The 26,915-nt window shown below is 35.3% G+C and overlaps 1 protein-coding gene across 1 annotated transcript in view; it reads left to right on the top strand.

The window, feature by feature from the left end:
- The window catches only part of LOC140148280 (guanine nucleotide-binding protein G(i) subunit alpha), a 73,328-nt gene extending 51,375 nt beyond the window's left edge, over nucleotides 1-21,953 (top strand). The window contains exons 5-9 of the mRNA XM_072170177.1: nucleotides 1,243-1,371; nucleotides 3,708-3,837; nucleotides 8,816-8,969; nucleotides 12,757-12,961; nucleotides 13,710-21,953. Of these exons, the coding sequence (XP_072026278.1) occupies nucleotides 1,243-1,371; nucleotides 3,708-3,837; nucleotides 8,816-8,969; nucleotides 12,757-12,947 (604 nt within the window). The 3' untranslated portion in view covers nucleotides 12,948-12,961; nucleotides 13,710-21,953. The remainder of the gene's footprint in view (nucleotides 1-1,242; nucleotides 1,372-3,707; nucleotides 3,838-8,815; nucleotides 8,970-12,756; nucleotides 12,962-13,709) is intronic.
- The last annotated feature ends 4,962 nt before the right edge of the window (nucleotides 21,954-26,915 follow it).

Genomic DNA, 26,915 nt, shown 5'->3' with positions numbered 1-26,915 from the left:
TCACTGATACGTCGAGGGTTACCGATAACCACTTAATTTGAATGAATGTCATAAATTGTGGAGTGAAAAAAAATGAAGTAGAATAGTTGTTGAGGAATTATTTTATTTTAAAGGTTTTTCATCTAAATAGGCTCAGGTGAATTCATAGAGTTAAATACAATACAAGAATTAAAATGAATTAAGAATTAAAATGTACCGCTATTAAAGCGTGTCCATTAGTGGTATGGAAATTGGTTCCAAATTTGATGTTTAATCGCATAACGACTATTTGTGGTCATGCAAGCATATCCATATTAGTGTGCATGCTTGCATGTCCATAAGATAAAAATATACGGAACCCGATATTGTACTGCACACAGAAAATAATACAGCGTAGACAGGTTTGATAGATAGGCCGCTAATTAGTGTGAAGAATGACTAAACGCTTCCCTTCTTCCAAATAGACTTCACTGCACGGGTAAGAGAAAATGATGACGACCACGATGACACAAATATCCCTTTGAAAGGTTTGCCAGTGGACTTTGAGTGAAACTTTAGAATCAATTATAAAATTTGCACTAGCCCATTGGGCTAACCTTAACCATCCATAGGCAATTGGAGCATAATTGTTAAGTCTGATGACGGTAAAAAAAAAATCAAGTGCAGTAAATCTTGTACTGTGGATGGATATCGATGAAGTCTGAATTAATTTGCCTTGTGGGGGTCTTTGTTTATTTCCTACTTTTACCCCTTGCGCCTTTTGTGACGTTCACTTTGTATAGATGTTGTTGTCACATGTAAAATTATCTTCGGTTTAAATCCGGGGCTAATTAGATCTTGAAGCGTCAAGTGTAAATACCTGTTTGACCAATGGTCATTTGGATTTATGAGTATTTCAATATTGGGATGTTGATGAAGAATGCTAGAGTAGTAGTACAATACATAGTTACAAAATGAAGTTGACTGATGCGAACATGTTACACCAGCTATTACAGTCTTCACACTTCTTTGCTGATGTAGTTTGTTTACTATGACTGTGTTGTTACGGAGGTCCTGATTGGTTGATTGAATCGCATCTTGAAACATCGGCACCTCATTTGATGAACAAGCTAACGTAGCATCCTGTGACCCTGGCACGACCCAATTCTTTTCATGCCATAAAAGGGCGATTCCAGCATCCAATTTCGAAATGACGTTGCTGAGATACACTAAATGATCTTTGGGATGATTTTTAACCTGTTATTTGTGCTATTTTTTCAACAGTTATTTGAGTGCATTGGATCGACTGGCTGCGCCAGGTTATATTCCAACACAACAAGATGTGCTGAGGACAAGAGTGAAAACCACTGGTATAGTGGAGACTCATTTTACTTTCAAGGACCTTCATTTCAAGTAAGTTCACAAACCAGTAGTGCCGTCGTCGTCATGCCTTCGACATCGGCACGTATCCCGACATGTCGAAAAAAATTCTAAAAAATAATTTTTTTTTTTTTTTAATTTTCAAAATAGACCTATCATCAGTAAATTTTATTGTATACATCTGTAAATGCAGAGAACTTGGGAGTAGCCCTGATGGTGAATGGTGATATGCGACCATCCACCACAAACCCAGCATAAAGTTGCCAGTATTTATTCACAGATATGATCAATAAAGCTTACATAAATCAGGAGTCAGACATGGGACTTTTGAGCAACTATTATTAGTCAAGCAGTTATGACAAGTGATATATCATCAAGCTTGTATTTTGGAGATTTCCACTGTTTAATAATCTAGGAAACTCAATATTGCGACTTTACACTGGTTTCGTCGCGGATGGTCACATGTATGGTGTTTATAAATTTGCTGTCGCACCCGAGGGTAAGAGAGACATTCGGGAAGTATCTCACACATTGATAGTTAAAGGAGATCAGGAACATGTAACAGCGATATCCTGTTGTGATAACTCATCCACCTAATCTGCTATGTATGTGTGTATGTGAGGATGTAGGGGTGTGTGTCTGTCAGTGTGTTCCTAGAGAGGAGTTCAGCATTCTTTAGCATGTGATACCCTTGGTGTCCTAGCATGATTTAGCCAAGCTTGCCCTGAAATTGAGTTCTCACACAAAACGAACGTTGGGCCCTGCAGTTTATTTCATTTTAAGGTCAAAATGTACAATTATGAAGGAAACGTGCATGTGAATATGTCGTCAATCTTGTCCAATGTTAAGGTTGGCATATTTTCAGCCTACAATCAATCAAATTTCATTGGAAATCAGTCCTGACGAAGCAAGCAGAGTAAGTTGTTTGTCGCGTGATATAAATCATCATCTCATCGTTTCTGCCTATTAAACAGGCTAAAAATTGTTGAAATTCCTTTTTTTTCTTAAGATGAAAACTTATAATGCTATCGACTACATTTGAATACTTAAATGAAGACCAGTTTCTTATGCTTGATCATACCTCATCAAATTCTTGCGACAAAAGACTCATCCTGCATGATGGCGTCACGATTACTGTCACAGAAAAATGCCGTCATCTGTCGTTTGACTCGTGGTGGCACAGTGTGGTGGATGTCATGTTTAATTATTACTCGTTATTTATTACCTATATATGAAGTATATGCACATTAATTATGCCCTTTATATCATCGTCTAGACAAGAGCCATGATATTTTTCTTTTCAACTGTGGAATAAAAATTAGTTTAATTTTTGTTGGTGTTTTTTTATAATTTTTTTTTTTACTTCATGTTCTTTTAGTATATTGTGTTAGACTTGTAGTAATCCACCTGCTAAAATTGGCTTGGCACATGTACACTGTACATGTGTGTCTAGCAATGAAACAAAATGATTTACAAACTGAAACAGATATTTATAATTGAATTTTGTTTAACACCTGGACACCAGCAATCCTAAGAGGATTTTCTACCCTAAAATTTGGTGCATAGAATGCACGATTTTGTTGAACTTCCATTTCTTTATTAAAGTACATGTATCATCCTGACCTGACCTAATCTAGCCTAGGTAGTGCCATGTTGCCCTGGCATGTTTTTGTGTCCCTGCCATTTGTGATCCAAGGTGTGTTTTGTTTCCTGCTTCTTGTCTGTGTCGATCTAGTCATACAGTACATACACCAACTACTTCCTTAAATTCAATACTAAGTTAACTGTATGATTGTTCTTGGCTACATAAATTACAAGGCGTAGTATTAGTGAGAATGAAGGTACGGGGCTTTTTAAATGAAATTTGGTGGTCAATCGCATTTAGCCCGTGTGTGTACATTGAGCTCTAGTCGAAAACATTGCTGTGATACACTTGAGCATAATAAACTACTAAATAAATAAATGGTTGACAAAATATGTTGATGATTTGGAGCATGCAAAGTACAATGTGCTGTCCGTTCTTCTGATACTGATTTCCTCCTTTCCGAGTTTGCAAGGTCATAACATTATAAGGCATTTCCCCTGCCATATCTAGTCGTGTTTTATATTATTGAACAGATAGCAATGATGAGTAGAGTCAAATGTCATAATATAATATCACAGTAATATATATATATATATTAATATTGTATCCATTTTGTCCATGATAGTCTAGCCGATAATAACCTCCGATATAACGATGCCGACCGAGAGGCAATCAAACCATATATCCACTTTTAGATCTATGTATCGTGTCGTGTTTTATAGACTGATATTTCTCGGAAAATGACGGGGCAATAATCACATGTTTTTCGATCATTTTTTTGCAGAATGTTTGATGTGGGAGGACAGCGGTCAGAAAGAAAGAAATGGATTCACTGTTTTGAAGGCGTGACAGCAATCATATTCTGTGTGGCCCTTAGTGCATATGATTTGGTACTTGCGGAGGATGAAGAAATGGTTAGTGTGATGATAATAATGCAGCTTGACCCTTCCCCACCCATCTCCCACCACATAATCGTAGGCGCGTCTCCCTAGAGGCTCGACTTCCAAGAGTTTCTTGTCATGAAACATGAAATTGAACACAAATACTAATACAAGTTGAACACACATATTGCTGCGAGTTGAACACATTTAACATTTCTGAGAAGTTGAGTTGATTGCAGAGGGTGGAATGCAGACATCATTTATCTTCATGTCTGTCAGTATGGGAGAGAACATGTCCTAGTAATAGAGTAGCTACTATTAAGTGTTCTTTGGTGCAGTACACATAGATACTTTAAGAGATAATATGCATCAAAACTGTTATGTAAGAAATCCTCATTGTCATATACATTTTAAACTATGCACCAGAGGAGGAAGATGTTAAATCACAACAAAAATATTGTGAAATATTCCTATTTTGAGAAAGTCAAGACTAAAGACAATAATTATATTAAAAAAATTATAGAAACGAATTGTGATGATGTTTTTGTTTGTGGTGGTGTCAAGTTCGCAGCACTGAATTACTTTGGTAAATGTTATTTTAGTGAGAAAGTGCAGCGAAGCACTTACAATGCCAATGATTCCAATTATTTCCTTAAATCAATACAAGTTGTTTGTTTGTTCTATGAACACTCCCATTGTCTAGATTTCTTAAAAACTATTCATATTCAATGTTTCGTAGTAGTAGATCACAATAAATACATTAGCTCCCACAAATGTTTCTAGTTAAATGTTATTGATATTCCATCATTAATTTGACTATATAGGTTTTAATATTCAGTGTCAAAGGAAAGAAAAATAAATGAATAAAAATGGAAAAATGTCACAACAAAAACAAGGTAAACGGAAACAATACACCGTCACTAGGTAGGGTGCATCATCATAGCAACGTGGAGTGTCAACCAAGATTATCGCTGTGTTCTATCAGGAGCGTGACTTGATTAAATGAGAATAAACCCAATGCAATGGCTGAATGTTAATGTCATACCTAATAGGGAAAATGGCACACAAGAAATGTGTCATGGACAGAAAAAATGGAACTAATTAGATCAACATTGGAGGCTAATAATTGTAGTTTACCATAATGTGATGGAATAATAGGTAACATTTAATGCAAACACACTTAGAAACAACAAAAATGTCAATATAGGTCTCAAAGGTTTAAATTTAAAGCGCATCTTTCAGAAAATGAATTGGCAAAAAAATGAAAAGGAAAAACTTGACAATTGAGGTTGTCCAGCATAGCAACAATTATCATATTTGCACAGGCAAAGTGACCTCAAAATTATGTCACTGCATGATGATACTGATGCACCGGTCAAACAAATGCATCAATTTCATTAACAAGCAGTTTGTATTTTGTATTAAAAAAACCAAAAACAAATCATTGCATTGAATTTGGAATTTGACACAACAATATTAGCAATTCAAATGTGTAACTAGCAACATGTACAGTGGAATCAACTGGCACCGATCATCATTTGTTTTGTTACTGGATATTAAATATTATACTAGTGTTGCCTGCTGTCAGGTACTTAGTGGTAATAATGCATATTGTTGAATTCATAATGATTGTGCTCGTGATCAACCTGTTGGCAAGTGCACTGATGGAGTCAACAGGACACACAACGTAGTCAAAACAAATGATGTTTTAATATTAATGGCAAAATTTTTTTTTTATGGATTCATGGAAATGACCTTTTTTAAAAAATTTTATTTCACAAAGATTTAACAGAAGCATTAGAGAGAGAAATAATGTGTTTACTGTTTCAACAACTAGTAAATAAGTGTATAGGAAATATGGGGATTTGATGTGGGTTGGAGAAGTAGCTGGATTCTGAGAAATAAGGATTAGTGGGTTGTGGAAGATGATTGATATCTTTTGGTTTAAGACTAAGCTGTGGGGAGGAGGAAACATGAAGTACATGTATAGAGTAGGGGTAACAGTTTTTCCAGGTCTAAGTTTAACCCTCAACTTGTATGGGCCGATTTCAGAAGCAGTTTCTACCCTGGTTGTATGACCCCCCCCCCTCGCTCTGCACTGATCATGCTGATATGGGGGGTTCATGCCAGAATAAGAGCCAAGAATGGCCCCAACGAATACTTTGTGAAAATTAAATAGGTTGACCTACTTCAGCCACATCTTTCAGCCCTAAATATTGGACTATTCCGGTTGAAATCCATATACACCCTATGGAAGACATGAACTTAACCTCGCACACACGGAGTGTAGATTTCCAAATGGAGTAACCCCCATTTGAAATTCACACTACTTGTGTGGAAGATTTAAAGGACTTGTTTTCCATATATGGGTGTGTGGGGGCGGGGGGTGTATGGCTTTCAACTGGGAACAGCCTATTTTACAGTGTCAATGACAAAAAAATATTCCACTTTAATACCAAATTTTGATGGTGAAAAAGTGGGGATGATGATGATGTTGATTGGGGCCATCCTCCTTGGAGAAACAGGTGTGTTTGGAGTGGCCATCTAGTCATAACATTGTCAGTGATACTCCAGTCACCAACTGTCCTCCTTGAATGGAGATCTGGATGGATTCGGAGATGGCAATTGGGACTTAACATGTTTACACAGATTTTACAGAAATATTGCTGAATGCTGAGTAAAGTTATTAAAGGAACTCAACAAAAATAAGCCGTGGGTTACATTATTATCTTGGTGTGGGAGAGCCATCATAAAACAAGTGGATTTTTTTTCCTCTAACTCAAATTTCAAAATTATATTATATTTTATCAATTTATCGTTAAAAAGGCATAAATGTAAAATACAAATTAGTCGTTTTGCAGAGTTTTTCATTTAATGATCTTGCATTTTATATAGTTTAAAAGACATGTGTAAAATACAAATTAATCGTTTTGCAGAGTTTTTCATTTAATGATCTTGCATTTTATATAGTTTAAAAGACATGTGTAAAATACAAATTAATCGTTTTGCAGAGTTTTTCATTTAATGATCTTGCATTTTATATAGTTTAAAAGACATGTGTAAAATACAAATTAATTGTTTTGCAGGGTTTCTTTTATTCACTAATTGCGACTACTTGCAAAATTAGACTGTTTGTCAAACAAATGTGGTTTATATTTTTATAAAGTTTCTATAAATATTCCTTGACCTGGCTTGATATTTATCAACAGTATTTAGAAAACAAACGCATTAATTAGCTTTGTAAAGTAGCAATTATGGGGAAAACATACAAAATTTTATTCACTAATTGAGATAACTTGCAAAATTAAAATGTTTGAAAAAAAAAAATATAGTATATATTTTTATAACTATAAGTATTCCTTGACCTGGCTTGATATTTATCAACAGTATTTAAAAAACCTTAATTAGCTTTGTAAAGTAGCAATTATGTGGAAATCAAGCAAATTTAATTGTAATTACGGAGCTTCAATTCACTAAATTATGTTCATATTCAAGATGGAGAGATAGGAAGTATTTCTACAAATAACTTGACTTGTTGGTTTAAAAAAAAGGACATTCTTGTATAAAAATAAATTGCTACATATTTACAATTACAAGGTAAATGGGTACAGTAAAAAAAGAGATGCATTCAGGTTGCACCGAGTGATTTGGTCAAGTGTATGGTGCAGGACCCAGGGTTGTTGATTTTTTGATTTAAAAAAACCAAAAAAACAGATCTTGTTTGATTTAAATCGGATTTTTTATCGATTTTTTTATTCCAAGAACTGCTATACCCCATGATAAAGTCAAAAAAGTACCAGTGGAATGCTAGTCAAATGCACAATCCTACCAGATATTTACACAAAAAAATCAAAACATATTTTTATGTGAAAATTTCAAAGAAAAAATTTGGTAAAATCGTGGGGGAAAACCTGTTGAATTCTGCACCTTGAAAATGAATTTGTAGCAATAGATAAAGTGACATCATAGTTGTATCCAACAGTTGTAGAAACATTAGGAATGAAGTAAAACTGTCAATTTATGAAAGAAATTAACTTATATTTATTAAAAATTGTAAAAAATGAAAAAAGTTGATTTAAATCAGTGATTAAAAAAAGAAATCGAGTGATTGGCAGGACCAAATCAGAATAACAAAGATAGTGTCTAGGATATTTATAGAAATGCACTGTTACGATTTATGATTAGGCCCTTCGCACTTGATTATTAGTTTCCTGTTAAAGATTTTGAAAAAGGGACGAGGTGACTTTTAATTATTAATTATTAATTATCTTTTATTTTCTTTATTTGGTTTGAACTATTACAAGCAACTATTGACTCGTTTTGACTAGAGCGGGCATTTAATTATTTCACAACAATATTTGATTTTATAAATAAGTGAAGGTAGAGTTAAACTCTTTGTTTATTCATCGTTATTGTTGATATTATTAAAGTCAGAAAATGGCAAGTAGAAGTAGTTGAAAGTTATTTTAAAGGAGAAAATTAGAAATAAATCTAAAATAATTAATTATTTTAAGATTTTCAATTTTGGACGCGGGCGGTAAACAGGAAACTAATAATCAAGTGCGAAGGGCCTTATGGTTAGGCCAAGTAAAATAAATATCATGTATATCATCCGGACTTTCTTTTGAGGGAGGCGCTTCTTGTTAACTTGTTTCAAATTTACTATTCATTTCTGTGTAAAATTGCATTTGCAAAGGCTTTGTCAACACGTCATAAAAATGGGGTGTTTGCAATGTGTTTAGAAATGATAACCAAGAACTTCTTAATATGTCTTTTCATAACAAAAATTTTGGAAACAAAGTTAAGGAGCAAATAAAAATAATAACAAAAATATTTGAAAATCTCTAAAAATTGGTGAGGGCAGGGATGATATACATGGTATTTATTTTACTTGGAATTATAAAAAAGCACAGTACCAGGGTGTTACAACCACAATTAGGATGTCAGTCAGTATAATTCTTAATTTGACAATGAAAACCTAATTTTATTTTATTTCTCCTTTTCTTTACAGAACCGTATGCATGAATCAATGAAGCTATTTGATTCAATCTGCAACAATAAATGGTTCACAGAGACATCAATCATCCTCTTCTTGAACAAGAAGGATCTCTTTGAAGAGAAGATCACCAAATCACCACTGACCATCTGCTTCCCAGAATACACTGGTAAGGTTCTGTTCCCATCTGTCCCCATGGTGGCTGGCTGGGGATGGAAGGGGTTAGTGGGATGGAAGGGTATAGTGGGAGGGGAGGAGTATGGTGGAGTGGTTAGACATAACCTAAGCACCGCGAGAATTCGCAATCCGCAAAAAATGCTGAAATTCACGAATTTTGAGTATAATCGCGAATTTTAAATTTTTTTCCAAGATATCCATGTTTAAAGTATTCACTTTCCAAAAATCGCAAGTTTTTACTAAAATTGAAAGAATCCATGGCGATTTTGACAGTCGTAAACATGAACCCGGAAGTGAGCACAAGATTCGGGTCGCAGTGCCGTCGTGTATAGAAACCAGAACATGATTGGCTGATTATCGTGTTGTGAGTAGGTAGATGTCCAATCACTGCATTGGTTAGAAACTTTTATTGATCAATCGGTAGTATTGATAATGGACAAATCGTGAATTTTCTAAAACTGGTGCGCAAAATTTGCTCTCAAAAATGTTCCCGGTGCTTAACATAACCCTTTAAAGGAAGAACTGGAAAAAATGGATGTGGAAGCGAGGGGTCAAACTGATTATGTATAGTCATACAAGGTATGGCATGGTGGATGGCCTAGAAGAATAGCAGGTCACTAAATGTCAGACTATCCATGTGTACAACTATAGTCTGTATACCTTCCTCGAGTCAGTAAAGGAAAACCTAATTTTCTCACAAACTTAATTTCCTTTCAGAAAATGTATACTTTTATATGTACTACTCATCATTACATTTAAAGATACAATGAAAAACAATATCTAAATTACTGACTCGAGGAAGGTATACAGACTATATTCATGTTACTGTCTCCCCGTCATCATTTTCCAGTTATACCTTTAAATTCCAAATGTAGAGTGAGTCGCTGGGCTCACTTTTGCACTGCTCTAACCAGGTACTTGATCTATGAATATGAAACCTTTTACACATTGTTTAAATGTTTTGCAGTGCCTGTTAACAAGGGAACAACCTGAATAAACTTTACCCGCCCCTATCCCCTTAAGTGATTGACCTCTGTGTTGATGTAACATAAATGCAAAAACAAAACATTCATGAGCTGCTGCTGGTGTATCATCATGTTCTCACATGCTTTAGAAAAACTGGCAATCCAGTACAAAAGCGGGCCTTGGGATTAACTTTTTTGTTACCATGGTTACTGCCTATAAGGACATCATGAAACCTAAATTGTTAATGACATTGACAGTGATGTAAGAATTTGCCTTTCTGCATGTAGTAGCATTGTTCGTGTAGAAGGACAGTAGTACTGTGTACAACATGCGACATGATCAAGGGAAATGAGTTTTATACATGTTTCTAAAGAGGACATTGAGAGCTTTCAGAAACTGAAAACCCCATGTTGATACACCTTTTCTTTGCAAAGTTACGTCAATTTATCAATCACTGAAAACAAATATAAAACAAAAGAATTTTAACACTTTCTTTGGCAATATCTCAAAATCAATATTAGCGACATCCAACTCATTTCCCTTGATTGTGTCACATATGTTATTATTTCATTGAATGATCTATTTATGATGTTAATTATTACGGTGAGAATGAGGCCAAGGTCTAAAATCCACATTTCCGACAGCAGGTGGGGCCTGGAGTAAACACAGTCTGCACATCTATAGAGGCCGTCAGCCTTTCGCCATCTTATGGGTACAAATCATACATGTGTTCATGCGTCGGACACTGCGTACAGGGCGCAGCTTGCCACGTAGCTGTTATCTCACATCGACACGGTGATTTTGCTCTTCACGCATGGAAATCGAACAACCATCGCAGCATGTAACCACAAGATGGTGGCATATGACGTCACGCTGACGGCTTCTATTGTTGTTGTTGTTACCCTTTGATAAGATTTAATTCATCTCCATTTCAATCACATTTTCGACACCAACACGCTTGGTGTAGCAGGTGGGGCCTGGAGTAAACATAGTCTGCACATCCATTGTTGTTGTTACCCTCCTTCTTTGATAAGGTTTAAATTCATCTCCATTACAAAAAATCACAGGGTGCCCACTGCCCACACCTATTGTATCCTCACACCTACTTGTTTATTTCACATCAGTTTACCTTGCACGAAGATGCAACTTGAGGGTATTGATTACAAGGCTGCACTATAAAAATATAAATAAATGGACAATTGGTTGCAATTTAATTACCTTCACTGTCCATTGTTCAAGATTGCGCACTTATTTGTCCAAATGCGTCATATGCAAGCGCAGTAATTAGCAATAATGTGCAGCGATTTCTTCAAATGTTAGCAGTCAAGAAATATGTTGTCATTTTTGCTATATAAGTAAACAGTACATATCCTGCCAGTAATGAGACAATAAATTTTCAAGAAAGGAATAACAATGCTGTAACAAAGCGCCATTGTCCTGTTAGGCAATACATTGTATATCTTGAGATTTGGTCATGGAGGCGACCATTGATGTACTAACGTCTGTACATGCTCTGCAGTCTTTGTTTTCAATTAAGTGCCTCTCTGGGAAAAGATCACATACGGTTAATAACTGACAGCAGTAAAAATTATATTGCAGTATTTTAAAAGCACTATTATGTGCTGGGGTTTTTAAACAAACATGTGCAATCAAGTTGGTATGTAATAAACATCCAATGTTGCACTTGCACATCATTAAATTTAATTTATCTTGACAAAAAATTACTATACACTTAAACAGTACATAATTTTAATGTTCGTGTGTAACTAGCTAATATCTTCCTTATAATACACATGGGCATGTGAAGGCGCTGTTGCCAACTCTCAACCTGTGTTTAATCTCTTGAAATTTGGTGCGCCAAATGAAGTATTTTTCCCACATTGGCCCAATTTTTGCTCAAAAATTCCTCAAATTGAATACAGAATTGCATCTGTATTCAATTTGAGGAATTTTTGAGCAAAAATTGGGCCAATGTGGGAAAAATACTTCATTTGGCGCACCAAGAGGCCATGTGTCCTGAATTGGGCTAAAATCAGGACACATGGCCTCTTGAAATGAACACCGAGCACTCCCTTGTTCTGCTTTTGGGCCCATGTTCTCTTCATTTTCATCTGCCACAAAGCGTCCAATTTCCAGTTACGCCTCACAGAATGCTGGATATACATTACTCATTATTGTTATTATTAATATTATTATTATTATTACAATAACAGTATGTATTGCCAACACAATTACATCAATAAATAAAAGCAGATGGTATTCCCATAACACTCTTAATGTGAGCAACTTGTTTTGACTCGGTTCATAATTTAGACTGAAACATCAGACCACTTTCACTACATGTACATATGTTATATACCAGTGGCGCACTGGGTGAACTTTTGAGTTTATGGTGCAAAATTGCACAACTGCCCCCACTGCTTAGAAATGCTTCTTTCTTGTGTCAGTAATTTAGATATTTTTTTATTGTATCTTTAAATTTGATTTTACTTCACTGACTTGAAGGTATACAGACTATAGCAGAAGATGCTTAACTGCAATTATTGGTCAATTTCCCCCTGTATTTTGAGCTTCCCCCCCCCCCCACCAATCAGGACACTGTTGTTTTACACCCTTTATACAACAAATTAGTACACTATTATTTTACATACCCTTTATACAACAACTGAAATGCAATAACAAGTGATCACTCACCTCGCTTTTGTGTGAATAACTGGTTTTTTAGGCCGCATATTTTGTATAGAGAGCTGAACCCTGATAGTTTTATTATGTAACTAAACCACCTGTATGTTTTCCCATCCATTACGCCACAGGCTCTAACACATATGAGGAGGCAGCTGCCTACATCCAGATGCAGTTTGAGGATTTGAACAAACGCAAGGATCAGAAGGAAATTTACACACACTTCACCTGTGCCACAGATACCAACAACATCCAGTTTGTGTTTGATGCCGTCACTGATGTCATCATCAAGAACAACCTCAAGGACTGTGGCCTCTTCTAAAATGGATTTTTAAGGTAAGCTTCTTATTGTTGGAAATTGTTGTGATTCAGGAGTGCAGGCGATTTCACCGTCCATGGTCTCCTGAGTTTGTTCCCAGGATTGTCCAGTTTCCAGTCACCTGTGGTGCCATGTGTTGGATATTTTTAGTTTTAGAATTTCTTAGATCTCGCTGGTAAAAAGTAAAAAAAGTACAGGAGTTAAACCTGTATTTTATAGGGACGAAGTGCCCACCTCTCTTTTGTTAGCGATAAGGCCAGAGTCCAACATGCAATGTTGCTATGGGGGTTTGCCACACCACTTCCACAGTGAGTCTGTTACCTTCCCAGCATTTAAGAATGCCGATACCCATTTATATCCTTGGTGCAGAAGAGTAATCAATATAAAGTGCCTTACACAACACGATGGCATCGCTGGGGCTTGAACCCACAACCTTTCAAAGCCTGTTCCGCTTGGCCACCGTCCTCGCTGGTACAGTGTAAATTAAAATAGATAAGAAAAGATCTTGACCATCTGCAGTTTACCTTGCGGAAGAGACTTAATTAAAGAAAGGTAAATTTGCCCATGACTTTGAAAACAATCTTGTGAGATTAAAACATTTGATTTGAATATGGTACATTTACTGGCTGACGCAAATATGTCGCATGGCTCTGTTGAAAGTATGCATACAGCTCATCTTTGTGTTAAAGGAGACTGAAAAAGAAGTTTAATGAGTATATTTAACTAATCTTTGTTTTCTTTTCTCTCTTTTGTTTCTCTTTGCAGGGTTTTGGGTGACCCGTCTTATTTTTTTTTTCTTATGTTTTTTTTTGTGTGTATAGCTTGGACCACATCTTCTGAGGTAAAAAAGAATATTGATGAAAATTTGAAGAAAAAAATACTAATAGGACGGCTGGATTTTGGTCTGTAATTACTGTAAGAATAAAACCAGCTGTTAATTTGCACACCAAATGGTCACCTCTGGTAAGCCTTTCATCACTATTTGTGTGTGCACGTTCTACATCTTGCATATCAACAAACAAAACAAAAAATTAATAGCATTTTTTCAATACTGTGCAAGTGTAGACAATTCTTTTAAAAGAGTTTTTTGAGACAATGAATATGTGGACATATTTTAAGTGCTCTACCTAAGCAATACAAACATTCACAGACCATTGTTGATATTTTTCTTGATTTGTTATCCCAAGCACAATGCCATTTTTTAACATAAGTGCTTACTCTTGATAGTTCCGTTTTTCCCCCCGAGTTTTGGCTGTAATTGATTATGAATTAGTAATATAATGTGAATGAATTATAAATATCGATGGAATAGCTAAAAATGTTTTTTTTTTTAAATCATGAAATTTCTCCCCAGTTAAATATTTTTAAATGGAAGCTGTAAGAGTAGGCGTAGAATTGGTTGGCTGAAATCTCGCTGGCTCCCTGTGAATTTGGTGTTCTCTGTGTGGGAGAGAAACATGCCTGGGACCATGATGATCTCTTAACGGGGCCTTCAGCATGTTGCTTTCCACCAACACAGATACAGGATGGTGGTTGCATACATCCAGTCAGCGTTCAATTTTGTATAAACCAATTCTTGTTTTCATGTTCCAAGCAGAGATAGATTATATATACTCCCATGATTGCACACCACTAGTAGTGTTTATTGGCTTACAGTACTATTATCCTGACTGCCTATGTGACTGCCATATGGAAAATGTGACTCGTTCTGAAACCGAGTGTAAAATTTGCAAGCACTTCGCTCCCCGAACCACATAAATGGTTGCAGCGCAATGTATTAGGGAATGGAATGATGAGGCACAATATAAACATTCCTTGCTAATCACGACCGCTGTTTCTATTTTTGTTTATTGAAAGGGGGGAAAAAACTGCTGCAATAATGTGTCATACCCGTCAAGGTAATCACATGTGACATGATACTAATTAGCTTGTATCGGTTGTTTTATAAACCATAAGCTCAGTGATGGATCGTTTGTTGCGCAGTTTGGCCCAAACTTGCACTCGATGAGTGAGGCAATCAGCTCAAATTTGATAACAAATAGATGTTGTAGACAAAACTGGCAATGGCTCAAGTAACATGCACGTAGTTACAGCCGATGTTTTGTTAACTGTTAAACTGATTTTGCCGAATACTTCAGAAGAAAATCAAAGCATTTCAGTTTGGTATTGTTAGGATCTAGTTGGATGCAATGGGCTGCAACTGAATCGTTGGTTGGTTGTTGTTTTTTCAACATTGGTCTAAACTGCACCAGATTGAAGTGATTTTCATGAAAAGCTAGTTGGATTATTGGCTCAAATTTGATCATTGTCAAAAGTGGATATCTGGTAGGCAAAATGAGTGAACTGATATGCTTAAATTTGCATAACTAGAATGGATATTCTGTTAAGCAAAGCTGATATCAGCCAAATACTTTTCAAGATAGAGCAGCAAGCAAGCAGGAGCACTTTTAATTCAGTATTGATAGGGTTCGTTAGGATGCAATGGGCTCTGACTGCAAGGTTTGTCAACCCAATTTCCTCAAGGAAGACCTAGCATTGAGGGATTTCCTGTTGTCTTTATCAATTTAACGGTGGATTGGACCTGCTTAATAGTTTCCATGTTTTGTATCTGGGAATGGATGTGAGTAAATGAAAGTGACCGATCATTAGTATACGAAATGGATGATTTTCATTTTGTTTGTGTCTTTTTAGGTATTTAGAACAAGTCATTTGTAGCAATATATTGATATTGGGTTTTTTGGTGTGATTTGAAGCTATCAGTTAAGCATGGTGCAATTTCAATGCCTATACCGCAGGTTATATAACATTCTTTTGACGTCTCAATTATCCACTACAAGTTTTGAGTTATTTGGCGAGAGACTTTACACGCTTGATCAAGCCATGTAAATTGTGAAATGAGAGCCGAGCTAAAAATATCACAGGTCATAGCTTCTTCATTCTTTTTGCGATAGATTTTACACGCTTGATTAAGCCATGTGACTTGTCAAATGAGAACCGAGCTAAAAATATCACTGGCGATTTATTGCGAATCCTGACATCTTGTACCATTGCATCATATTATGTTGCATAAAGACCACCACATCAGCAGCAAGAATTGCCATTGGCGTCTTTCTATATATCTCTATACACATAGGCAGACAGTTTGGTGTGTAAAACCAGGATAGTCCTCTCGGCTGGGGGCTGGCAGGCAGGGGGAGGTAAAGCAATAGATCTGTGAATGTCTGTATTGACAAAACTGTCTCTTCTATAACATTTCTACTGAATGTATATTATATCATGAGTAATGAAGTGTTTCTAGATTGAAGATGATGTCATAGCCTTAATTGTTATAGCGAGAGGGTGTTGTTGCTCCAAGTCAGCTGCGATGTAGTGTTTGAAAAAGTTGAAAAAATACGAAAAAAATCAAAACAAAAAAATATTATGAAAGGTTAATAATTGTTAGCATTTTTTTATGTTGTATCCTAAACAATACACCATGACAAACAAATTAAAAGCCTTTTATTATTATTATTATTAGGGATTGTATCTTCTTATGAACTTTGTGCAACATGTAATTTTTTTTTTTCCTTCTTGCGGGTTTACTGATTTTAAGAAAAAAACAAGTCGACCAGAATTTTAAAAGAGAATAAAATGAAATATTATTGTGATATAAACACATCGATAAAATAATTAATATATTTACACAGTTGAATCCAACAAAGACTACTACTTCATGCAATGTAAAAGGGGTCATATACTATTCCATGTAGTCTGACTGTGAGATGGATTGTGTGTAAGGTTGGGTGAGTCGAATCAACATTATACTGTGACTGTCTATACTTTGTTTCTATACATTTTTTTTCTGATTTTGTGTAGCTCACTTGTATGTACGGTTTGTGCAAATGTTATATAAAACTAACGGTGGATTATTTGTATTTAGCATCCTCAAAAGCCAGTAACTAGCCCATAAAAAAAAATACGGAAAAGGAAAAAAAATATATCTGGCAACTATGTATATCTTTAATTAGTACTGATCATTCTTGATTATATATTTGGGGGTTGGCCCCCTCAAGTCTGGGAGATTATTTTAGAAAAGCACAGAAATAATAGGCTTTGAATCCACTCTTTGACTCGTGTGTAATGTAAGTATGTATTAGTAAAGTCGAAAGGAGTTCAGTGGGTTTTTTTTGGACATCTCGTGCGATTATTTGTAATGAACTTTGATTACCAGCGGACCTGATGATGATGACCTCTAGGTCACTCGCAGGTCATGTAACAAGTAGGTGATGAAGGCTGCTTACCATCCTGTTAAGAAATATTACTGTGTACTTTTTACATCGTTGTAAACGGCTGATCCGAAGGCCGCCAAGCTTGACAGGTTTTTGACCGTGTCAATTTGCATTGGACTAGTCTGAACAAAACTAGCAGCTGCTGGCTGGGGTCATTGTACTAGGAGATGACACGATGAACCACAGAAGATCTTGGGTTTTGAGATGGACTAAAAGTTGCCGAATCACTGATGCTTTAGCCATGATGATGATGAATTCAATCTGCTTGTACACATCTCTTTTATCATATATTCTAAACATGCAATTGATTCTTACGTTGGCTGTGAATGCGCTATACGGGAGTATCATGCTGATAACAAGAGTCATGGAGAGCGCCTCCAATGTTGAGCGGTGGGGAATACTGAAAATGGAACTTGCGACGGGCACGAGGGAGGCATGATAGGCGTATCTTCAGTTTTAAGAGGTGGACTAAATACCAATGCGCCTTGAGTATGTTGACTCTTTTTTTTAATGTATCAAATTGCTTACAACAATACCCAATACGTGCATGGTGACGAGTCGTCCGATTTTCAGTTCCTCACCTTCAACGTGGACGGATTCAAGCGCAGTAAAATCCAGTTTTGCACCGTGAAAACTTAAAAGTGACACCCCTCATGAAGTCATTCAGGTTGTGTTTTATCTGTGTATTTTTTCTCATCTGGAATCCAGAGAAAGAAAGTGTTTTACTCAGTATAATGATTATTATTGTATAGGTTTCATTATTATGAAAGGGAAGGTAAAGATGGAAACAACAAACTTGCATGTCATGTTGTAGAAAACATTTTGTACTGAACACAAATAATGATGATATTAATTATAGATGGTCAAATTGTGCATGTGTGAGCAAATATGCCTGCTTTGCAATCACATTTTATGTTGATACCCTCACTGCTATTTTGTGTAAAATTCTACATGGGGGTTACCTCTTTTTTTTTGTTTCCTAAATAGTTGGCAAAAAAAATTGCTCTTTTCACGGATAGTTAGGCACCCCTTTATCTTGTGTGTAACATACTGCTGCTTAAAAAAAATAATATCATCTTCAAATAGGAAAACTTGAGTTGTGAAGTGGTTACTTGAAAAAAAAAAGATTATGTAAAATTCACAATTCCATGATGATTTTAGAGTTCATATAAACCAAGTGTTAAAAAATTGCCATTCTTGCTGATGAGAATGAGGAGTTAACCTGCACGACGAAACTAGGCGTGGAATTATTTTATTACAAGTATTATTATTATTGTTATTATGTTATTAAGTTATTTTTCTCTGGGAATTATCAAGAAATTGTGAATTGCGAAAATCTAGAAACATTATCAGTGCCTATAAATGCAATACAAAGTACCATATTCTCATAAATAGTACACGAAAAAGCAAAAGTTCAATGAAACACATGAAAAGCCTGTACAAACTGCAACCACAAAAACCATTTTCGGCATTTTCCTGGGATATCGAGTTGTGTGCCAGTCGTACAGAGAATATTTGTGTGAGAATCACTGAAATGTGCCGACAATAATAAAAAAAAATAATAAAAAATGAGGATATGCTAGCTTGTGTTGTAGGGCTAGTGCAACATTGTATATTATGCCACTTTGTACAAAAACTAATAATTGATAAATTGAAAAAAAAAAAAAAAGCAGTGGCCATTTTGAATTTCTGTGTATACTTGTTTGATTAATATTGTTGACACGACTGCTTTTTTTTTTTTTTTTTATTTTAAAAACATGGAATTCAACATGGACTCTGTAACGTAGCTAGGGATAATAAATTTCACACACGAGACGGAGAGATAGTGTGAGTGTGGGCGAGTGAACTAAAACTTAAGCTGGCTTTAACCATTTTAATGATACTGTACAACAGATAATGTAGATGTTTACATGTAGCTCAGGGGTTTAAGAACAACCTTCTGTAATACACCTCCTAAAAAACTTTTTATGAAAAGATGAAAAAATACTATGAAAAATGTTGCAGTGGTATATGGTGTTTGTATACTGTTAATCCTGTGGGTATAAATAAAAATACAAGGTGTTATTAGTGCTGGCTGCCCTGCTTTAATATTTGTAAGAATTAAAAGAAAAACAAAAACAAAATTTGCAAGTATATTTTGATGTTATTAAGAAGAAAAAAAAGAATTAAATGTATGCTCTTTTTCCAACTTTTTATCATGTGCTGGGTTTGACAACATGAATGGTATCCACACCACATATTGTTGACGGCTAGCAACCGTGGTGGTTAGTTGCCGTAGCAATATGTTGCCATGGTGATATGTTGTCATGACAGCATAGCTATCTGCGGTAGACTTTATATATATTTAAAAAAAAATGAGACAACTTCTTGGGGCAATATTTTGCTCGGCACTGTAAATGCATGGCCTTTTATCACACAGAAATTGCTTATTACAATGTAGGTAGGGAGTTGCTGCATAGGCCAATTTTTTTTTTGTCCACGCTATAACTCTCTTACATACCTCTTGCACATATTACATTGGAAAAAGTGCACAATCAGAGTTTTTCTTTTCTATTCGAGTTGGGTCTATTGCACTACATAGCAGCAGGGTACACCATGGAGCTCACTTTGTAGATTATACTGGTCCCATATTGTGTATAAAAGGGTTGTAATATTGATCAATAGACTTGACTGCCTTGGTGTAAAATCATGTTAGTAAAATATTATCACTATGGACCACAATGGCCTCATCTCAATGGCATAGATTAATAACCTCAATTAAACAATCATAGTGCAAAATTTGACCTCAAGTTACAGAGTATGAGTTTTTGTACCCAAATTTTCAAAGGTCATTCAATGAATGTACAAATGTATTGGGGTTAAAGACTGTGCCCCAATAGATGAGAATGTTGTGGATCCTAGTGTATGTACACAGAAGTGGTGCTCCATATTGTACGGAAGAATTATACAAACGATTAGTTGCAAAAGAAAAAAAAAAAATTGCAATTGAATCGACCAGAATGCAATTTTTTTTTTGAACCGATAATGTTAGTAGTTAGTGAAATCAGTTGATGCAACTACCAAGTTTTAATTATTTTATTTTTGTGATAGGAGCATCAACGTGCTGCAATCCCTGTATGCCTATTGTTTTTTTTTTAAATTGTGTTAATAAATTAATAAATTTACACTCCCGCTGGTATGACAATCTCATGAATGCTAGTTTGAACAAACTTTTAAAAAAATCAGGTAGTAGTGGCTGTGTGAAGAAGAGAAATTGCCAACTTTAGTCAGGCCTGTAAAAAAATAAGATGCGTGTTATCGTATATAACATGCTTGTTTTTTTTTTGTAGAAAAATCCGCTATTCACAGCAGCACTGTGTGAAACATCCTAAATGTGTTTAATACTAATCTGATTCATGATTTTGAAAGGGCCAAATTGTGTTTTTCAAATGAAATATAACCTTGATTGTTGATGTACAAGTAAGAATTTAAGAATATAAAAAGACGAAAAAAAATACAGGGAAATACCTTTGTGCATGGTGTATACAGTAGGCTGTGGTGTTGGGACGATGCTTCGTCATGATTGCAGAATCAGTTTGCAAGATTTTTAGGAAAGTTGTTTCTTTGATGAAATGAAACAACGGCTATAATTGTTTTTTACTCTTTAATGAAAAGTTAGGGTCAGATGGTTTGCTCACTCGCCACGGATGTGCAATGCTCGTTTTTGTTTTTTTGATCTGCAATCATGGAGTAGATGGTCCCGCAAAGGGGAAAAGCTTGCTGCGTTGGTTTCGTAGTACTCCTGACCTAGATCAAAAAATTTTTTTGTCATGTATTGAATTGAATATTGTTACCATTATTGTATAATTATTGATTACTTGTATATTAATTATGATAATTATTTTTTTTTTGTTCCTCCAATGTGAAGAATTTCAGCATCCGGCTCTGCATCAAAACGAAATAACTCCATGTTTGTATAAACATTTTTATCATTGTACCAAGTCAAAAAAAAGAAAAAAAAGAGATAAAAGTAGTCTGTAAAAGGACATACTTTTACCCAAGATGCATTGCATTATTGAAATTACCTAGTTACCAGTACATACATACATAGCAACCTTGTTGTGTTAGGAATAGTTGTTTTATATATAATCTCATCAATGAGATTTTTTTTTTGAGAGAGAGAGAGGACAAATTTATTGAATATAAGAATTAATCACCTCAGCAGAAATATTTGTATGGTATTTCATCTTGATATATTTGGGGTGATTTTAAGATAAGCGTCATTTTCTTTTTAACAAAATTTTTAAGTTTTTTGAATCAAGATAATAGTAAAACGAAACCAAAAAAAAGAACAAATTAGTTCACTACCATAAATCCCAAGTGTCAAGACCATAATACAAAGATCACGTGATGAGTTAGAGGGGAATATCATTTATAGGACAAATCAGTTTCACATCAAGTCTAATTCAGGTCTGAATATAAAAGTAGTGAAACTCGATTTTGTCCGAGCTTTTTAAAAGATGATATTCCAAACCTCGCTTATAAAAAAAATCACATTTCTGCTGGTGCGTGTTTAACCAGTGGTAAATATTTCATCATATTTTTTATCAGAATGCAGAGCGTTACAGGAAAACTTGAGTCTTATCTTGGAAAAAAATATATTGTTGTGACTTTCAATGTTGTTGTATTGTGCCCAGTGATGATTGTTAGAAACTCTTAGTAGTTACAGAAATAAATTGTACCACACTCACACATAAAAAAACTGTTTCTTGCTTTCTGGTGTTTTTATTTATGTTGTTTAATGACTAGAAGTAAATCATCATTTGTTACGTGATCAAGCAAAATCAGTCGGAAGTCGGAAATATTGATTTTGAGATATAGCCACAGAATTAGAGAAGGAAAACCGGGACTTGACCGCCATTTTGATACATGCATGGAGCACTGGGAGTATTTGCTTTCCCTCGGAATGCACTCAAGGCAGTAGTAGTTGTCTTGCAAGCGCGATATGGATGATGTGAGCATTTGAGAGCGCACTTGATGCGACCTGGACGCAAGTATTTTAGATGCAGAATTGTTTTTGTTCGTCTCCGCGCACCGTCAGCAAGGACCCGAATACCCCAAATTTTATCCCCATAGCTGATGGTGCGACTGTACGTGGCGGTATTATATAGGGAGTCCCGGTTCTCCTCCAACTCTGTGGATATAGCCAAATAAAGGAAGTATTTCCTTTTATTCTTTTAACTGCTCGTATCTTTTGAACTGGTGGTCCAAAGTCCATGAGTTTTCTGCAAAATTAAGCTTTGCAAATGCCATTTACAATCCTACAAGAAACTGAAAATTGAATTTGCTTGATCACACCACATGTACTCTATGTATGATTGGGGTTAGAATTCTTGCATGAATCTGGAAATGTATTAATGCAAAGATTCTTGTAAAAAGTTTCATGTGAATCTGAGTTGAGTTACATAAATTTGTTGCCTTTAGCGGATTCAGAGCAACTGCAAAAAAAAAAATTAAATTGTTTATAAATTGCTTAAAAGTGAAAGATAAGTCATTCAAACTGTCATTTGGTATTTTTGAAATGAAAAATTTAACGTAACAATAGATACATTTCGGAGATTAATCAATATTCTTTGTTATGCAATATGCATATTGCATTCTGGGAAGGAATTTCGGCACAAATTGACTTCCGGTAGAGAAACCCTAAATCCGCGTATTCGGGACCATGTTCTTTGTTAGGTTGGCATGTTCTGATTTGAATGAAAGATGATAGCCAATGACTAAAATATATAGAAAATTAAACAAATCGATTTCACAAGAAAAGTAAGCCCTGTCCAAATGACTGCCAACGGAACAAGTTTAAGGCTAGTTTTGGTGTTGAAATAGCGGCATCATTTGCAACATTTTTTAAGTAAAAAATAATCTATAAAATCCAAAATTGAAGCTTTAATGAAAATTCAATTACAGGAATGACCTAAAAAAACTAACAATATTGTCACACGAGGTAGAAAACGCTGTGTAAAAATGTTGATTTTCACATGCTTTTCAATGGAGAAGTTATTTTGTGGTCTATGCCCTTAATACATGCAAGTCTGGATAGTGGTCATTGAGGGCGCTATCACCTCAGTTCTTAATATTCTGACAGTTTTAGACTTGGCAAAATAAACAAGTATTTTGTTGTTCATAAAATTTGTGCTTTTCTATAATACCTCAATGCTTAAGGAACGGGTGATATATGCAGTTAACTATTGGTATTAAAAGACCCAAAATTGGATCTTGCATGCTGATATACACTAACAAATTGCAAATGATGGCTATACATAATGGGTGAATATCTCGACAGTTAGCTTGTCTAGCCTCAAGGCTTAAGAGGTCGTAAGACCAGGCTTAACTGAAAATGCTTTTCCCAAAGCACCGCTACCATGATAGCCTCGAGGCTTCGTTAGCCTGTGGGCCAGTGTTGTAAGATTAGTCTAGGGTTCGGTAAAATTTGCATTTCTCGAAATCAGTCTTCTGTAGTTGTATAGGCCAGACTTACAGCACCTTTCTTGGCCCTGCTTCAGAGCAGGTCTTAGGTCGTAAGCCTTGTTCTATTTCAATGTACAAATTGTTTAAATTGTAATGCAAAGTTTTTCCCTTTATAGTTTTGAGAAACAGATGTTTCTCATGAAACTCATGAACATGAGTAAGTAATTGTTCAATTTAGTTGAATCCTTAAAATAATGTTTTACTTTTGACAAACATTCAAATGATTTGTTTGAAGTGTGAAACAATTTTTGCTTTACTTTTTAGGGGAATCACAGTTTCCTTTCATGTAGGCATACAGTTTTACCCTTTTTAGGATGCAAAGAAAAAATAATGAGTAAAAAGCATAGAAGTATCATTTATACAAGCAGGACTCATAATAAAACCCAAGTGGAAATAAAAAAATACATAAAAACGCAAAAACAGAACAAATAGTCTTGCATCAAGTTGTGTACAGTATAAGCCCAAGCACAAGACCGTGGGTCTATGCTAGTCTTTGCGCTGGTAACATTACGATAATGATAAGGCAACCTTGTTAGTACGGTAAACAGTGAAGGACAACAACTTATGCACATTTACCCCAACTGCCTATACAATTAAGTCGCTGGTAGAAGGGGATGTGTAGGTTGAATTTGCATTTAAGAAATCGGCTAGAGTCAAGACTCGGGCTTCGAGAGCGTGTTAGGCTTAGTAGCCTCAAGGCCACCTTAAGACTAAAGCAGTATTCAGACTTTTTATTGTACGTACAATATTGTATGTAACATATATACGTTATTTAATCTATTGCCATTCTATTTCCAGTAATGTTTAAGTTCTAACGAATGTTTGATGACTAAAAATCGATAATATATTTCTGCTAGATATTACATGTAACATATTATCGATTTTTCGTCATCAAACATTCGTTAGAACTTATTGGAAATAGAATGGCAATAGATTAAATAACGTATATATGTTACATACAATATTGTACGTACAATACTCGGAGTCTGTGGAGCGCTTAAGGCTTACTAAGACTCTTGTCGAGAAAATCACCCAATGTGACCTAGACATGGCCTTTTTATTATTTATTATTTAAACAACTTGCAGAAACAAAAGCCTCACAATTTCCACCCATTTGCTACAGTGAAGAGTTTGTATAGGGAAATGTCTGTTGCATGCAATGCCCAATAATTATTTTCACATAATATTTTGTGTAATATCTGAAGTTGGTTGGAATTGGAGGATGTGGGTTGAAATCGTTGGTCCAAATCCCAGTGGAAGATGTAAGTACTTTCCATCAGTTTCGGAAAAGTGTTGTCACAATGGCGCCAACTGCCACTTGTTAGCTCCATTGAATGCTATTAAAAAGATGGTTCCCACTTCCCATTTTGAAACTACACAAGTCGTGTACCACAGTGCTGTATCCATGTTGTCAGTTGAACAACAAAAGTACGGTACGAGACAGAAGGATACTTGACACTATTGTTTTTAAATCAAGTTAACTGACTGGTGTTTGGTGTTTGTGCAGTGAATTGGCAGCTGATGTGGCTACACAATCTATGGAGTTCAGTTCAGTTCAGTTTATTTCATCCATTCAAAATACATGTTAACATAATACAGAATAATATTTTCTTGTATAAAACAGTGTGGAACATTTTAAATTATATGACAAAAGTATGAGAAACAGAGGATGAGGATGCCACCAAACGCACAGCGTGATGTTGTGGCACCCTATACATAATGTTTCAATTTTACAATAAGCAAAACAAAATTTAATACATTAGGAAAAAAAACGAACAAAGACAAACAAGCCTTGTAAGTAGAGAAAATACAAGATTTACCAATGCAAAATTCAAAGTATACAATGCATATTAAATAAGAAATAATTTTATAACCAGTAGGCATATCTAGAATATTAAGTCATTTTAGGCAATTTCCAAAATATTACATGAAAAAGATGTATTGTAAATGTAACAAGTATCAGAGGCCTAAATCCAACATTTACATGTGAAATTGTAAAAAGGCTAGTACCTACAAAGTAAATGATAAATATAACAAATGATAATGATATTCAATATTGGAGTTGCATACAAAAAATAGTTGGAAGATAATTTATTGGGGACAAACTCCAACCAAGATCTACCCGCAAGGCAGAGGGAACAATATAACACAAACACACGAAAACAAGTCCAATCTGAGATATATTTTAATATAATAATAATAATAGAAATATAAAAAAATATTTGATCCATTAGCCAGAAATGTAGCTACTGATGAGATGCTTTTTAAAATTAGTTTTGAAGGATGACACAGAGGGGCTGGATTTGATTGACTGGGGAAGTGAATTCCATAGTAGAGCACCTTGAATCTTAATGGTATTATCAGCAAGTTTTGTTTTGGTTAAATTGACATGGAAATTACTGGCTTGTCTTGTGAGGTGATCGTGAATACTTGCGCTTGTAATGAACAAGTTATTTAGAGACAAGTCAGTTGGAAATAATTTGTGGTGGAAATTGAACATGAACGTTCCAAGTTGGTGAAAATGTATACCTTGAATCTGCCGAAGTGTGCAGGTAAGGTATCCTTTTTCATTTCATTTTAATGATAAGGCAGTCATAGACCTTTTTTATTTTTTTATGCCAAGACATAATCTAGGCATGAATAGCATGAAATTTTTCATCCAGAGACTGCTGGCAGACTTCTACACGGAGAGCTATTAACTTCCTTGCTGATACTTGCCCTACAGGGATGTACTCATAGAGCATTTTACATGTGGGCTGTGCCTGTTTACTCACAACATTATGTGGGAGTTCGGAAGTGCTTAAATCGTCCTCTGCTCAATCCACTCCTGAGCTTAAGTTAAGGAGAAACACCGATCACCTCACCATGTTTCACAAATAACCTCATAGCCATATACCATACCAAACTGCATAACCCCAAAAAGCACAACTACTCAATGGTTTGCATCATCGCTTTATACGACTTTCCTCATCATAAGACGCTTACAAGCAGTTTTTTTTATTCCCAAAGACACTACGAAACAGATGTCAAGCACCCATTTTCAATGCATGTACGTCTAAATTCGGCAAATGTCTACAAATAAAATTACCATATTTTCTGACTTACTAGGATAATTATGAGCCCTGGGAGAGGATAGGGGTGGGGAAGATTTTTGGCTGGCCAAGAGCAGGGGACAAGCCATTTTGGCAGGCCGAGG

This window comes from Amphiura filiformis, chromosome 3, assembly GCF_039555335.1.
Source record: "Amphiura filiformis chromosome 3, Afil_fr2py, whole genome shotgun sequence".
NCBI lineage: Eukaryota > Metazoa > Echinodermata > Ophiuroidea > Amphilepidida > Amphiuridae > Amphiura > Amphiura filiformis.
The sequence above is the reverse complement of the archived record's forward strand: the minus strand, read 5'-3'. Positions and strand labels throughout refer to the sequence as shown.